Genomic DNA, 16126 nt, shown 5'->3' on the forward strand with positions numbered 1-16126 from the left:
CTTAGTATGTATATCGACAATTTATAGGACAACACGAACCTTACAAAGATTTGTAGGTGATGTAGGCCCACACGCCAGAGCTTTGTTAACCTGCAAGAAGCATTTACAGCTAATGCTACGAGGAAATGAGGTTGATTTTTTACTGTTTCACAAGAATGCTACTTTTTTATGCACCAAATATTTGCTTTTTCAAGTAACTACATGTACCAGAAGCACTTACAGGCCAAATCTAACTAGACTTCGACTTATTCTATATCAGGTGCTAAATTTATAAAGAACTATGATTGTGTATATTTCTGAGGAAGTACGCAAAAGCAGATTACCCGATTAAAGTATCTGAAAAACAGATTTTTCTATGCAAGTATATTTTTATTGACTGGATTATTTAACAGATCAAACAGGAAGACTGCAAAATTCATTAAATGTAGTTCTATCGTATAGGTGGTTTCAGAGATATGAAGAGAACAAATATAAGATTTCGCTTTTTTTGCTTCCGAGGCTAATCGCGACGCTAAGGGTAAATGGCGAGGAAATGTAACGGAGGAGAAACAGTCCCAAAAGTTATGGGCTGCATGTAAGTTAATACCACAGAGATATTACAGTAGATGTAGGTTCTACCACCAGAACATTTCTATCATAATAATACTGGTTATGCTGTACTGTTAGCTAAAGATGCTGATATTTGAGAAACTTAAAAGCTTATTTGCAAAATTTTAGATAAATAATTATCTGTTAGACTGTAAACATATTTTATATCCATTCTGCAAAAGATCCGATGACAAAATTTAAAAATTGTTATCGCCCAGACAGAGACTCGAACCTGGACAGATAGGTTAAAAGCCTAACGCTATACCAACTAAGCTATCTGGTCACAAGGTATTCTTTTCTTGAAAAGTTAGTTATGTTAAGAAATATATTGAAACACTTGAGAACACTCTTGGTCTGGTTCGACAGAGAAGGAGACAACATTTCCAAATTTTTACAGACTGGGTGTATTTTTCCACTATAGAGGCCTTCACTAATTCGAAACGCTAAAGTTCAGCTAGCTTCCAAAATTGAGGTAAAGATTGTGTTCGGCGAGATTAACAAGTTACAATTATATCCAGCTAAAACTCTCAGATTTACTGTACTAGCCAAGGTTTAGTAACATTTTCTTCACTTTAGTACAAATACCAAAGAAATAGGTATATTTTATTTATAATTTGACAAAATGTACTAGTATTTAATTCACAAAGTTAGGTAAAAAGCAGTATTTTTAAAAATATTGTTACTGCCTTCAAACTTTGTTATTTAGCCACTAACAACTGGTTTACACTGTTTGGCATCCTTTAAATAGGAAAAGAAGGAATTATTTGTTTAGTATTTTTACTACTTTATATTTATTTAAGAAAACAATTCTACAGTTTAACTTAATTTTAACAAATTGTTAATAATTTATATATCAAAGTTATGTTATTTAGAGTGTATGAAGGCGTATAAAGTTAATATTTGTACTTATCAGTTCAACTAACAATTATATTTTACACACAAAAGATAATGTTTACAGTTAAATTACTTGAATCAGAGAATAATATTTTACAGTAATTGATTCATTCAGCACTAGTCAGTACTTTTATGCATCAGAAAGTTTTCTTAATTTTCTATTACGCATGCTATTTTGGGCTATTCTTAAAATGTATTTCTAGGGCAAACTGGTTTAATTTTCTGCTTATAATGCAAAGTTGACAGTTTTCGCACAATGCATTGTACATTTGTTATATTCTCTACTTACAATCCAAATATTATGCTTATTTAATGTATAACTAACTAACTCTCTAGCCTTCTTAAACCCGAATGTTCATGGCTGCAGCAACTCATGCCTTTCATCTGTCCCTGTCCTGAGCAAGATCTATATACTTCTTTCCTTCCCTACCAATTTCCTTTAGGTCCATCTCTACATTATCCCTCCATCTTTGTTTTGGTCTTCCTATTGGTCTTTTACCATCAGGTTTCCCAACAAGAATCCTGTATACTCTTTTTTCCTCTCCCATTCGTACCACATGATCTACACACCTAAGTCTTCTTGATTTAATCATTCTAATACTATCTGGACATGAATACAAATTATGTACTTCTAAATTATGTAACCTTCTCCACTCATCTGTCTCCTCATCTGTTTTAGGCCCAAGTATTTTCCTAAGGATTTTATTTTCAAATATTCTCAATTTATGTTTCTTTCTCAATGTAAGGGACCAAGTTTATTTACTGTATTTAACTTTTATTTTTTTGTAATTAACAAAAATTAAAAGCTTATACTGTAGTTATTATATCTTTTTCTATCAGCTTATTTTGAAATCAATATTATTAGATATAGTCTTTGATTTATAACTATATTGCTTTTTTTATCAATTTATCTAAGAGTACACACAAACACATCTGTTCACACTTTTATGTACATAGATATGCCTTTTTTCAATATTTTAGTATGAAGATTGCACTTTAGCTATTTAAGCAAGTGTAGGAAAGGTAGGATTTCTGAGAATTTCTTGCAGGATTTTGTTGTCCAAGTATAGATGAGAACTGAGCTGGGAGACTGTTTTGAACCTTTTCATGAGAGTTTGCATGTGAACTGTATGCAAATTGAGAAAAATCTAAGAAAAAAAGCAAACAACCTAAGTCAAATTCAAGCAGCAAGAGGAATACACAGAAACCAACATGGCATCCAGAAAGAGAAATCAATAGTCACACCCATAGCACAGTTTAAAAAACTACATAGCTGAAACCTTAGAGAAACATAAAACTGCAAACACAATATATCTAGATTCTTCCAAGGCATAGGATAGAGTAAAAACATGGCTTGCTTATGGACGAACTTAACAACATAGGAATAAAATAGACAAGCAATCCTTTTTTCAGTAGAAAATTCCAATTACTCAAGTAAGCTACATCATACGTAGTACATAAGAAGAGCAAATTAACATCATCAGCAGTAAACCATCATGCAACTTCTACCTGCTGAAACAACTAAGTGAGTATAATTTATAAAAAAAATGCCTACATTTTAGCCTAATTTACCTCTACATTAATAATACTACCAGAATACTAAGGCTTCAAAAGTGAACACTAAGAATAATGTTCAGACTAAAGTATAGGGCATCTTGCAAAGGATTATTACTCTTAACATCTACAAGTCAATAACAATTATTCTAAATACTACGAACTTGGACAAAATATAGTCAAATACACAACACAAAAAGAAAAATAATTACAAGTAAAACAGCAGACACTCAATATATCATACCATCAGGTAAAAATATTCTACAATAAACTGCCTCATAACATAAAACTGCTAACTCCCCAAAACATATACAAATACAATCAGTAAAAACTACTTGAAAAGGGAAAACTCTCTACAGTCTCACAGGGTTGATGTAAAATAACATCAAAACTTAGAAGCATGCACAGTCAATAGTGCTCAATTTGCATACAGTTCACATGCAAACTCTCATGAAAAGGTTCAAAACAGTCTCCCAGCTCAGTTCTCATCTATACTTGGACAACAAAATCCTGCAAGAAATTCTCAGAAATCCTACCTTTCCTACACTTGCTTAAATAGCTAAAGTGCAATCTTCATACTAAAATATTGAAAAAAGGCATATCTATGTACATAAAAGTGTGAACAGATGTGTTTGTGTGTACTCTTAGATAAATTGATAAAAAAAGCAATATAGTTATAAATCAAAGACTATATCTAATAATATTGATTTCAAAATAAGCTGATAGAAAAAGATATAATAACTACAGTATAAGCTTTTAATTTTTGTTAATTACAAAAAAATAAAAGTTAAATACAGTAAATAAACTTGGTCCCTTACATTGAGAAAGAAACATAAATTGAGAATATTTGAAAATAAAATCCTTAGGAAAATACTTGGGCCTAAAACAGATGAGGAGACAGATGAGTGGAGAAGGTTACATAATTTAGAAGTACATAATTTGTATTCATGTCCAGATAGTATTAGAATGATTAAATCAAGAAGACTTAGGTGTGTAGATCATGTGGTACGAATGGGAGAGGAAAAAAGAGTATACAGGATTCTTGTTGGGAAACCTGATGGTAAAAGACCAATAGGAAGACCAAAACAAAGATGGAGGGATAATGTAGAGATGGACCTAAAGGAAATTGGTAGGGAAGGAAAGAAGTATATAGATCTTGCTCAGGACAGGGACAGATGAAAGGCATGAGTTGCTGCAGCCATGAACATTCGGGTTTAAGAAGGCTAGAGAGTTAGTTAGTTATACATTAAATAAGCATAATATTTGGATTGTAAGTAGAGAATATAACAAATGTACAATGCATTGTGCGAAAACTGTCAACTTTGCATTATAAGCAGAAAATTAAACCAGTTTGCCCTAGAAATACATTTTAAGAATAGCCCAAAATAGCATGCGTAATAGAAAATTAAGAAAACTTTCTGATGCATAAAAGTACTGACTAGTGCTGAATGAATCAATTACTGTAAAATATTATTCTCTGATTCAAGTAATTTAACTGTAAACATTATCTTTTGTGTGTAAAATATAATTGTTAGTTGAACTGATAAGTACAAATATTAACTTTATACGCCTTCATACACTCTAAATAACATAACTTTGATATATAAATTATTAACAATTTGTTAAAATTAAGTTAAACTGTAGAATTGTTTTCTTAAATAAATATAAAGTAGTAAAAATACTAAACAAATAATTCCTTCTTTTCCTATTTAAAGGATGCCAAACAGTGTAAACCAGTTGTTAGTGGCTAAATAACAAAGTTTGAAGGCAGTAACAATATTTTTAAAAATACTGCTTTTTACCTAACTTTGTGAATTAAATACTAGTACATTTTGTCAAATTATAAATAAAATATACCTATTTCTTTGGTATTTGTACTAAAGTGAAGAAAATGTTACTAAACCTTGGCTAGTACAGTAAATCTGAGAGTTTTAGCTGGATATAATTGTAACTTGTTAATCTCGCCGAACACAATCTTTACCTCAATTTTGGAAGCTAGCTGAACTTTAGCGTTTCGAATTAGTGAAGGCCTCTATAGTGGAAAAATACACCCAGTCTGTAAAAATTTGGAAATGTTGTCTCCTTCTCTGTCGAACCAGACCAAGAGTGTTCTCAAGTGTTTCAATATATTTCTTAACATAACTAACTTTTCAAGAAAAGAATACCTTGTGACCAGATAGCTTAGTTGGTATAGCGTTAGGCTTTTAACCTATCTGTCCAGGTTCGAGTCTCTGTCTGGGCGATAACAATTTTTAAATTTTGTCATCGGATCTTTTGCAGAATGGATATAAAATATGTTTACAGTCTAACAGATAATTATTTATCTAAAATTTTGCAAATAAGCTTTTAAGTTTCTCAAATATCAGCATCTTTAGCTAACAGTACAGCATAACCAGTATTATTATGATAGAAATGTTCTGGTGGTAGAACCTACATCTACTGTAATATCTCTGTGGTATTAACTTACATGCAGCCCATAACTTTTGGGACTGTTTCTCCTCCGTTACATTTCCTCGCCATTTACCCTTAGCGTCGCGATTAGCCTCGGAAGCAAAAAAAAGCGAAATCTTATATTTGTTCTCTTCATATCTCTGAAACCACCTATACGATAGAACTACATTTAATGAATTTTGCAGTCTTCCTGTTTGATCTGTTAAATAATCCAGTCAATAAAAATATACTTGCATAGAAAAATCTGTTTTTCAGATACTTTAATCGGGTAATCTGCTTTTGCGTACTTCCTCAGAAATATACACAATCATAGTTCTTTATAAATTTAGCACCTGATATAGAATAAGTCGAAGTCTAGTTAGATTTGGCCTGTAAGTGCTTCTGGTACATGTAGTTACTTGAAAAAGCAAATATTTGGTGCATAAAAAAGTAGCATTCTTGTGAAACAGTAAAAAATCAACCTCATTTCCTCGTAGCATTAGCTGTAAATGCTTCTTGCAGGTTAACAAAGCTCTGGCGTGTGGGCCTACATCACCTACAAATCTTTGTAAGGTTCGTGTTGTCCTATAAATTGTCGATATACATACTAAGTCCCTAGTTACAGCCTAAGGTTTTAGTTTCAATCAGAGGATTTCAGTGTCCAGATAGTGATTGTAGCCTCCTATAATAAACCAAATGGAAATAACCCAAGTGTTGATGCACCCAAAAAAACCAGTAATACTTCAAAAATACCTTGAAAAAGGCTATAAGGCTAAATTATTCTTCTAGCATAGAAAAAAGTTTAGCAAGTGGACCTATGGTCCATATAGTCAGTCGTCTGTGAACTTCGTCTTGTCCCGTGAATTGAGAATATATTGATAAATGGTTATATATATATATTTTTTAAAAAAGGAACAATGTTGGTAAGCGTTCAGTTATGGACCCATCGGTAAAGAGATTTCAGTCTTTATAGACACACAATAATTTTCGTTACACTAAAAAATTGGTCTCGTATAAAAATAAATAGTCGAAATGATAAACATTTCGTGTACTTTATCCAGTAAGCCTTAGCTAGAAATACAATAACAGCGTTACAGACATAAAAATTAAGCAAGCTTTGATATTCTAGTGGCACATAATAAATATAAAATATCCTTTAAAATACTCTGACAAATAGTTGTGGGTTATCTGAGATCAAAATTTTCAAGCCCCCTCTCCTGCATAAATAGGCTCTAGAATTCACTAAGCCTCAAAATAATATTGGGTACATAAAATAAAAAGCAGATGGAGAGTGATGCTGATCGCATCATCTCCAAACAGCAAAAACAAAAGTATATGGATGGAGCCCTACCTGATATATTTAGAAAACTTTACCTAGTATAAAAGTAACAAAATACTCAGCAAACTCTAAAATAAACAAACTTTCCTACGTAGCAGGCGTAACCTGACCTAAATAAATACATATAGAAATACAGAACCAAAAATAGCATAGTGGAAATCAGTAAACCTTAATAATAATAATAATAATAATAATAATAATAATATATTCTGTGGCTTACATTTTAGCTAAAAGTACTTTTTCTTTAGTGTTTTTGAAAAGATTTAAATAAATACTAAACTCTAAGTTAAAAATTTGTAAATGTATATATGATACAAAACAAAATAAATACAAATTAATACATACCCTGCAAAAAAATCAGTAAAAAAGTTGAAAACATCTCTTTGTGCATCCAAAATATAATAACAAATCCTTCCTGACTGGATTAAATTGTGTTATTTGAGTAATATTAAGCCTAAACTTGTAAAATAAAAGGGTAAAACTTGACTAAACACACTTCATGTGTACAAAATTTAATTCAAAACACATCTAAATTGTGTTATTTGAGTAAACTAGAGAATAATCCTGTAAACTTGGAAAATATATCTGTGTGTGTGTGGATGTGTGTGTGTGAGTGCGTGTGTGTCCAAAATGTAATAAAAAAACACGTTCAAATCGTGTTATTTGAGTAAATATTAGGCTAAACTTGTGAAATAAACAGATAAAAGTTGAGAACACACACTTTGTGTGTCGAAAATATAACTAAAAATCTTTCCTTAATAGTATAAATAGTGTTATTTAGGTTAAAAATAGGTATAAAATTGTAAAATAATAAGTAACAAATAAAAGAAGTGTCTGCTAGCCCAAAATGTAATAAACAATGTTGCCTAAATAAATGAAATTGTGTTGTTAGAGTAAAAAATAAGCCTGAACTTGTAAATAGTAAGTTAAAAGTTGAAAATATCTCTTTGTAAATGCACAATGAAATAAACACTTCTGTCTGAATAGCTTAAATTGTGTTATTTGAGTAAAAAATAAGCCTGAACTTGTAAATAATAAATTCAAAGTTGAGAACACACACTTTGTGAGTCCAAAATTTAACTAAAAGTCTTTCCTGAATAGTATAAATAGTGTTATTTTGGTAAAAATAGGTATAAAATTGTAAAATAATAAGTTAAAAAGTTGTAAATGTATATATAATACAAAACAAAATAAATAAAAATTAATACATACCCTGCAAAAAATCAGTAAAAAAGTTGAAAACATCTCTTTGTGCATCCAAAATATAATAACAAATCCTTCCTGACTGGATTAAATTGTGTTATTTGAGTAATATTAGGCTAAACTTGTGAAATAAACAAATAGAAGTTGAGAACACACACTTAGTGTGTCGAAAATGTAACTACAAGTCTTTCCTGAACAGATTGAATTGTGTTATTTTGGTAATAATAAGCCTAGACTTGTGAAATAAACAGATAGCAGTTGAGAACTAAAAGTCTTTCCTGAACAGATTGAATTGTATTATTTTGGTAATAATAAGCCTAAACTTGTGAAATAAACAGATAGAAGTTGAAAAAACACACTTTTGCATCCAAAATATAACTAAAAGTCTTTCCTGAATAGTATAAATAGTGTTATTTTGGTAAAAATAAGCCTAAACTTGTGAAATAAACAGATAGAAGTTGAAAAACACACTTTGTGTGTCGAAAATATAACTAAAAGTCTTTCCTGAATAGTATAAATAGTGTTATTTTGGTAAAAATAGGTATAAAATTGTAAAATAATAAGTTAAAAAGTTGTAAAAATGTCTTTGTGAGTCCAAAATTTAATAAAAAATGTTGCCTGAACAGCTGAAATTGTGTTATTTTGGTAAAAAATTAATATCAAGTTGTAAAATAATAAGTTAAAAGTTGAAAAAATGTCTTTGCGAGTCCAAAATTTAATAAAAAATGTTGCCTGAATAGTACAAATAGTGTTATTTTTGTAAAAATAAAGATAAGCTGTGAAAATGTTTTGACATAAAGTCAAAGTTTGGTAAAAAATAAACTCAAAATTAAGTTAAATAGCACACAGTAACATACATTTACTACCTAAATTAATAATCAAAGGGTCCTAGGTTCGTTACTCCGTGATAAAAGCAAATAGTGAAAACTGTAGGCCCCGTCCCTGATAGCTCTCCCTTCTTCATAGTACAGATAAAAAAAAACCTGCGCTAAAGCGTCCTGTGCCTTGGGGCAACCCTGAGCGGAATATTAATTGGCGGCGGAAACCAGTTCTACAAGCGACGCATAGCTTCAGAGATTTGACCCTTGCTGCGCATTCCAGACATCCTTTGTTGTCTGGATCAATCCCTCCCCTGCCCTACAGTATTGCATAGCTTTCCCCTGTTCTTGCGTACTGGTTAACCTTGAAAAAAAAACCGGTTCTGAAAATCTACCGACGCGTTCTCTGATTGGTCAATTGGGTTCCTTCTTTGTTCTGACGTTGTGACGTCATTTGACCTTGAACGCACACTCCCCAAATTCCTTTCTCCTCTACCTGCGCGGAGTCGAGATTCGGAGACAGTATTCTGTCTAGCGTGTCGTACCATCGTCTTTCATACCATAATAACATACATTATTACATAGTACTAATTAATAATATTCCATATCGCGGGTTCGAGTACCGGAACCGTCTTCTTTCGTACCATTACCAGCGTTCATAAACCATAAACTCTTATTTTCAATATTATAAACATTAATATTATCGATTGATACATTACATACTTTGCAGTAATGAATATAAAACCATATGCATAGCGTTTAGTACCTCTAATTACCTTCTATATACATATTTTTCATAAAATAAATAATTATATATTCATAAAAAGTTATAAACATACAAATACATAAATGTAAAGTATTCTAAGTACTTGCAAATGAATTCTAAGTACGTGCAAATTAATTAAAACCCGTGCAAATTAGTTATAAGTACATACAAATTAATTGCGAATATTAAATAGCAACAGACGTTGGCGCAGATCAATACTACTCAGCTTGTACACTGATTCAAATTACATCTATATATTTTCATATTTGTATGCACTGAATGCAAATATAGGTGTGAATTATATATTTTAGGAAGGAAAGCGTTAAAAAAAATAAAAAAAACGAAACTAGTTGGGGCGCACAACTGACAGTTGCGGGGGGGGGGGGGGGGGGGTGCGCAGAGCATGTTAGTTACGCCACTGCCTGGCGTCGTAGTCAAAATGTGATTTAAACAAGCCTAGAAACATGTTTAAAACACTGTGTTTGAAATGTTTAAAACGCTTGTAACAAAACAAAGGCAAATGTAAAGGCATTTTTTTTAACCTGACACACATGCCAACCCTAACACACACAACATAGGCAATTGAAGTTCACACAGCCGTTCTCTGATAACTATTCAATATATTTCAGACGTCCAGCACATGATTATGTCGTTGTAGCCGGAACCAACAAACTGGGAAGTGGATCGTCACACAAAGTTTCACGGATCATAAAACACCCAAACTTTGCGAAACATAACGAAATACCTGTCAACGACATAGCTCTATTCAAGGTAAGGAATTGACTGTACTTTTTATAATTATATGTATATTTTAACAATCGTAGTTTTTTCATCATACGAACTGCATTTTCAGTGTACACTTGACACTTTTTCTTTTCAAATAAGTATATATGTATTGTTTCGTTTCAGTTGAGGAAGCCTCTCACCTTCGGCAAGAATATCCAGCCAGTTGATCTCCCAGAAAAAGGACAAGAAACCCCAACTGGCACCATGGTTACGGTTATAGGTTGGGGAGCGACTGAGGTATTATTAATATTCACTCTGCAAATTATTTTTTTTGGGGGGGTGCCAATTCAGTGGCGTATTTGTGATTTTATCTCTGGAGGTAAGTTTTTCTTGGGGTATGCAAATTTGTACATGTCTGCAGTGGCGGTCACTTTTGCCCCCGCACTATGCTAAACCTTATCTAGCAAGGGAAACTAAAGTGTTCTTGCTACCTCAGTTTTGGAACCCAATCTCCGCCACTGCCAATCTGTCGTAACTCCTAGATTATATGGTTTTGTTCATGTTGCACGACCTTCATTCACCTGGCTCAAGGTGAGCTGTTGTTTTGAAAATCACGCGGAATGGGAAAAATCGAAATTAAGAAAATGTGATCTCAACATTATATATCATGTCATAGCCCATATTTAGACCATCACGCTATTTTTCTTCTTCAATTTATTTTCGCTCCCTGTGGTACATATTTCACAAACAAATCATGGCATTATAAAAGCCCACATTTGTTTCATGTACCGCTAATATCATAACCTATACAAAGCAGATGAGAATTCAGAAAACGCTGAGTTAAAACATACCTGAAAAAAGTTTTCGGAGGTCGCAATTGTATAACAGCGTCCAAGGCCGAAACTAACCACCACATTCTCTTGCGAATTGGCGCCGCAACCTTTGTCCTTGACAGATAACCAGTTCCAATAGCCTCTGCCAGGCTGCAGCACCCGGGAGCGCTGATAACTCCAAAACCCATATTTAAACCTTCGCCCATATTTAGACCTTCTCCTCTACCGATTCTCACCGATACTTATGCTTGAAAATTGCAACAAGAAAAGTTTAAAATATTAATTAATAGAAGTATTTGTTTGTAAGTATTCCACTACAATTGTATGAATCTGGTGGAGGCACATAGCGGTTCGGATCCCACTTTAAACAGTAGGTCGAATCCCGATTAGCCTTGCTGTGCATAAAGTGGACTTAAAACATCAAATCAATCAAATCAATTGTATGCATCAATTTACCAAGAGCTTTGCTTTGAAACATACAAGAATCAGCCTACATCAGAATGCATGCATACATGTAACACATTACAATGTATTAAAATACATGTTACGGAATCACAAAATCCAGCTTTTTCACACAAAACTAGTGCAAAATGAAAATAAATTTAGGATTACTCCACGAAAATATCACGTGGCATTTTTGTGGACCCTCTGAAAGACCAATATACCAGAAAAGTATCATCAAATACATTCCAAACGATACTTTCCGATACCGATACATCGGTATAGGCTCAGCCTAAATTAGAATATTTTAATTTGTTGTTATTTAAAAGATTCACGAACTTCTTGTGCATTTGTAGGAAGGTGGGAGCTTATCAAATGACCTCATGAAATTGGACGTTCCGGTCATGAGCAAGGAGAAATGCGATGCTATATACTCACTGGTTGGCGGCCTTCCTATCAATCAGATCTGTGCTGGTTTCGAAGAAGATGGAATGGATGCGTGTCGGGTAACTGTAATTTAAATTATTAATAGTAATTATATCGTCCATTATTCAAGTGTTAGCAATAATTATTGTTCCCATAACCACTCTCGTATTTGAGAACTGTAATTGTTTTGTTTTTTAATCGCACTAGTGTTCTTTACATATAGATTACGATGTAGATTGCATTGTTTAAATCCACGTGTGGACTATCATTCTTTAAGTATTTAGATGTACACAGGGTTGTTAAAGATCCAGGAATTTTAAATAAAAACAATTCCGGTCCAGGAGAAAATCAGCAAGCGTGAATGGGTTCTGGACCGCAGAGAACCTTCTTATATGTAAAGTATTTCAATTCGGTCCAGGAACCTTTTTTCCCGATCAATTTAAATACGGTCCAGGAACCTTTTATTTTTGAATCGTTTAAATAGGGTTCAAGCTCCGTATTGAAATGAAACAATACGCAACTTGGATCGAATACGGACCTGACGATAAACAATTATCCACTTGTGAGCATGAAAGACTAATCCAGGTGCTGGCTGTCTCGAGAATCTAAAGTACGTACAAGGTAGAAATGGGCGAAACGCAAACGCTGCAGTCACGTTACCATGTAGCCCCATTCTCTCGCGCGCGTTCCTTCAGTTGGTTGTAGCAGCACTGCCGTTCCCTGTTGTAATATTTGCTGGGAACACAGCAACCTCACGTTACCTCATCGACGGCTCGTATTGGCTGCGGTTCCTGGATCGGATGCCGGAGCAACACGTGACGGGTTTGTTTGAACTCAATGTAACGCCATATAATCCATTGCGTTATGTACAGTAACTCTTCGACAAGGGAGTTTTTGAATCTGGCCCACGAGAGAACAACAGCGTTTTGATTTATTCCCCGCGCTACGTTCTCTACAACCGCAGTGTGACATTCCAATGTAAAACGTACTCGCGGACATTTTTAGAAGGCAACTTTAAATCGGTCAAGCCTGGTCTGTAATTGTAAATAAATTCAATACCGGACTGGGAGAGAAAATCAGCAAACGTAAATGAGTTCTAAACAGTGTATAACCTTTTCATATTTAAATCATTTCAATTCGGTCCAGGAACCTTTTTTCGGATCAATTTAAATACAGTCCAGGAAGCTTTTTTCAATGTAACAATACGCAACTTGGACCGAATTTAAATTGTGCGAGAAAAAGGTTCCGGTCCTACAGAGGAACCAAATAGAACCCATTAGAATGTATGGGTTTCTGGATCCTTGACAACCCTGCTTGTACATAAACGTCCTTCAAATAGAAGAAAATTCAAGAGCACTGAAAGACAGTGGCGCAGAAATGTTTTTGATTTGTGGGGGTAAAGTTTAATTGAAACTGCCATAATGTAAGTGTGTGTATGTACACACATACACACATGATCCCATGGGCGTAACTTGAGACCTAGTTTTGACGGGAAGATCAAACTTCGGGCTTAACGTAACATTGGGGGTTGAGGGGACAGAATAGTAAAGTGTTCCATTCCATTAAAATAGCGGTCAAGACTATTTGCTAACTGTTGAATTTGCGAAATCACAAATATTACTATTTATTTCTTTACTCTTCGGGTCAAAGAGGTAAACAAATATATACTTATGGCGTGTAAGGGGTGACCTGGTAAGGTAATCTCACTTCCACGCCGTACACCCCTGTAAGTGCTTTTTTGCAGGCCAACGAGGTTCTGGCGTCTGGGCCTACAGCCAGTATAATCCTCCGTAGGGCTGTGTTGTAATGTCTTATGTCCTTATATGTGTTGAGCGCCCCTTTACAGCCTCAGCTTTTAACCCAGGTAGATATATTTTAGTCCTCAGACACGTGTTTATTTTAGTTATGGTAAGGTGCTTGGCCCCATGTAATGTGACGGGTGCAAAATCGCCAAGTGCTGACGCACCCACAATTTTCAATTCAACCAATCAATCAAATGTACCCTTAACTTGTAAATTTTTAGTGGCAAGTGCCCCCGAAAAGTTACGCCTATGCTCGAGCTCACATGAAGAGCGGAGATTCAGCACGTGACTGAGCCTCAATCTTTCGAATTTTTGTGAAATTTGCGAAATCTGAAATCTCTAACAATGATAATTGCTATTTTTCAAACGATATTTTCTAATGGGATTGGCATAATTTTGGAGGTACGTGGGTAAAAAATATATATATTATTAACATCTAATTTTACCATTTGCAATCACTATTTGAACATCAAATTTTTAGGAATTACAATGTGGATTTATGGGGTACTAACCCCCCTCGTAAAAGTTAATGAGCTACTATGTACCCTTGTATCCTTCTGTTGCTACGCCACTGCTGAAAAATATTCTTATTAATAAAAGATAATTTATTTATGTTTACATTGCTACCAACTCATGTAATGCCCCACGTTAGGAGCGCCACTAATGCTACGCCCTTGTGGGTACGTACTTAAATGTTATTTACCATGGCTACAGATATCTTAATCTCAGGGGATAGGTTCTTTGTTTGAGAATTCCAAATAAGAAAGCGTTTTATAGCCAAGAGGATATAGTTAAATGCGGATCTATATTCTGAGAACTATACAAAATACAGAGAATATATATATATATATATATATATATATATATATATATATATATATATATATATATATGTGTGTGTGTGTATAATCGAAAAGGCTTCTTCTCCTTTGGTTATCAAAAGGGCTTCTTCTTCTTTGATTATCGTAAGGCTTCTTCTTTTATTATTAAAAAGGCTTCTTCTTCTTTTAATATGGAAAAGGCTTCTTCTTCTTTTATTATCAAAAGGCTTCTTCTTCTTTTAATATGGAAAAAGGCTTCTTCTTCTTTTATTATGGAAAAGGCTTCTTCTTCTTTTCATTTATTATCTTTCTTTTTTAAAACGTCATTTTATTTATGCGCTCGCTTTCCCCGCTTCTTTGGCAAACAATACAAGCTATACTTGTAGAAAGAGTAGGGTCGACTAAACTGACACTAGCGCCACCTCCTATGTAACGACCAAAGGGGAATAACCAGGATCGCTAATAACAAGCGCTGCCAATGGCCCAGTGCGACTAAAAAAGAAGCGCAACCGTAAAGTGCTTCGGGTCGTCTAATTGACCACAGCGCCACCGGGGAACGGACAAATGCAAAGGCTGACGATGTTCTCCTCGTCAGAGAATCAAAAAGAAATTGAGATACATTTCTGAATTCATTTGCTCGCTTAATAAATTTCCTAAACGTTTCATATGCGGCTATATTCTTAATTCTTTTAAATTACTATATACATCATTCTATTTACTTCTATTATAGTATTTGAACTCTTCTTTTATATATTTCTCAATTTACTATAATATACATACATATATAATCCCTATTCTCCGCTCCTAGTTTGTACAATGCGCTCTGCTCTTCTTTATATGGCGTGCTGCCATCTATCGTCGATTCCGAGAAACCATTCCTCCTTGCAACATTCATTGTGTCGTGTGAAACTGGCACGTGACAACATCACATGAAGTGGCACATTTTGGTACAAGCATTTCATTCCATCTGTATTTTTAAATGGGTTTCAGCGTCATTCGAATGGGTCAGTTAAATTAATATAATATTATAAAATTAAATTAAACCAAAGTTTTGAATTTATTGTCTGTTTCTCCAGGGCGACTCTGGTGGAGCCGTTACGAAGAACAACGTCCTTGTTGCCATCGTGTCCTGGGGCAACGGCTGTGCTAAACCCGGTTATCCAGGCGTGTATACTGAAGTTTCCGAATATATAACTTTCATTAACAATAACATTATCTAATGCAGGCGAAGAAGTATCAATAAAATTATATCTAACCTCTTCGTTTCAACTTATTGTCTGTGGTTTTATTTGTATATTGCTTTGTTTCGCTTTTCTGCTACCTCTTTAGGCTAATCGCTAACTGTAAAAATAACCTACAGTTACTTTGAACTATGAGTAAGTCTAGGTCCGTGAAGACAAGAGTTTCCCCTACCACATTTGAAGAGGTGTCATCATAACAGCCCCTTTTCCGCGAAGGGCGGGGATCGTAAACTTGTGACGTCAC

General features: G+C 33.9%; 1 protein-coding gene across 1 annotated transcript in view; it reads left to right on the forward strand.

The window, feature by feature from the left end:
* LOC146003896 (trypsin-1-like) overlaps positions 1-15906 on the forward strand; it is a 27474-nt gene extending 11568 nt beyond the window's left edge. The window contains exons 4-7 of the mRNA XM_083142363.1: positions 10222-10363; positions 10502-10615; positions 11949-12098; positions 15718-15906. Of these exons, the coding sequence (XP_082998489.1) occupies positions 10222-10363; positions 10502-10615; positions 11949-12098; positions 15718-15861 (550 nt within the window). The 3' untranslated portion in view covers positions 15862-15906. The remainder of the gene's footprint in view (positions 1-10221; positions 10364-10501; positions 10616-11948; positions 12099-15717) is intronic.
* Positions 15907-16126: the final 220 nt, after the last annotated feature.

The sequence above is a fragment of the Lepisma saccharinum genome, chromosome 21 (assembly GCF_977018435.1).
Source record: "Lepisma saccharinum chromosome 21, izLepSacc3.1, whole genome shotgun sequence".
Lineage (NCBI taxonomy): Eukaryota > Metazoa > Arthropoda > Insecta > Zygentoma > Lepismatidae > Lepisma > Lepisma saccharinum.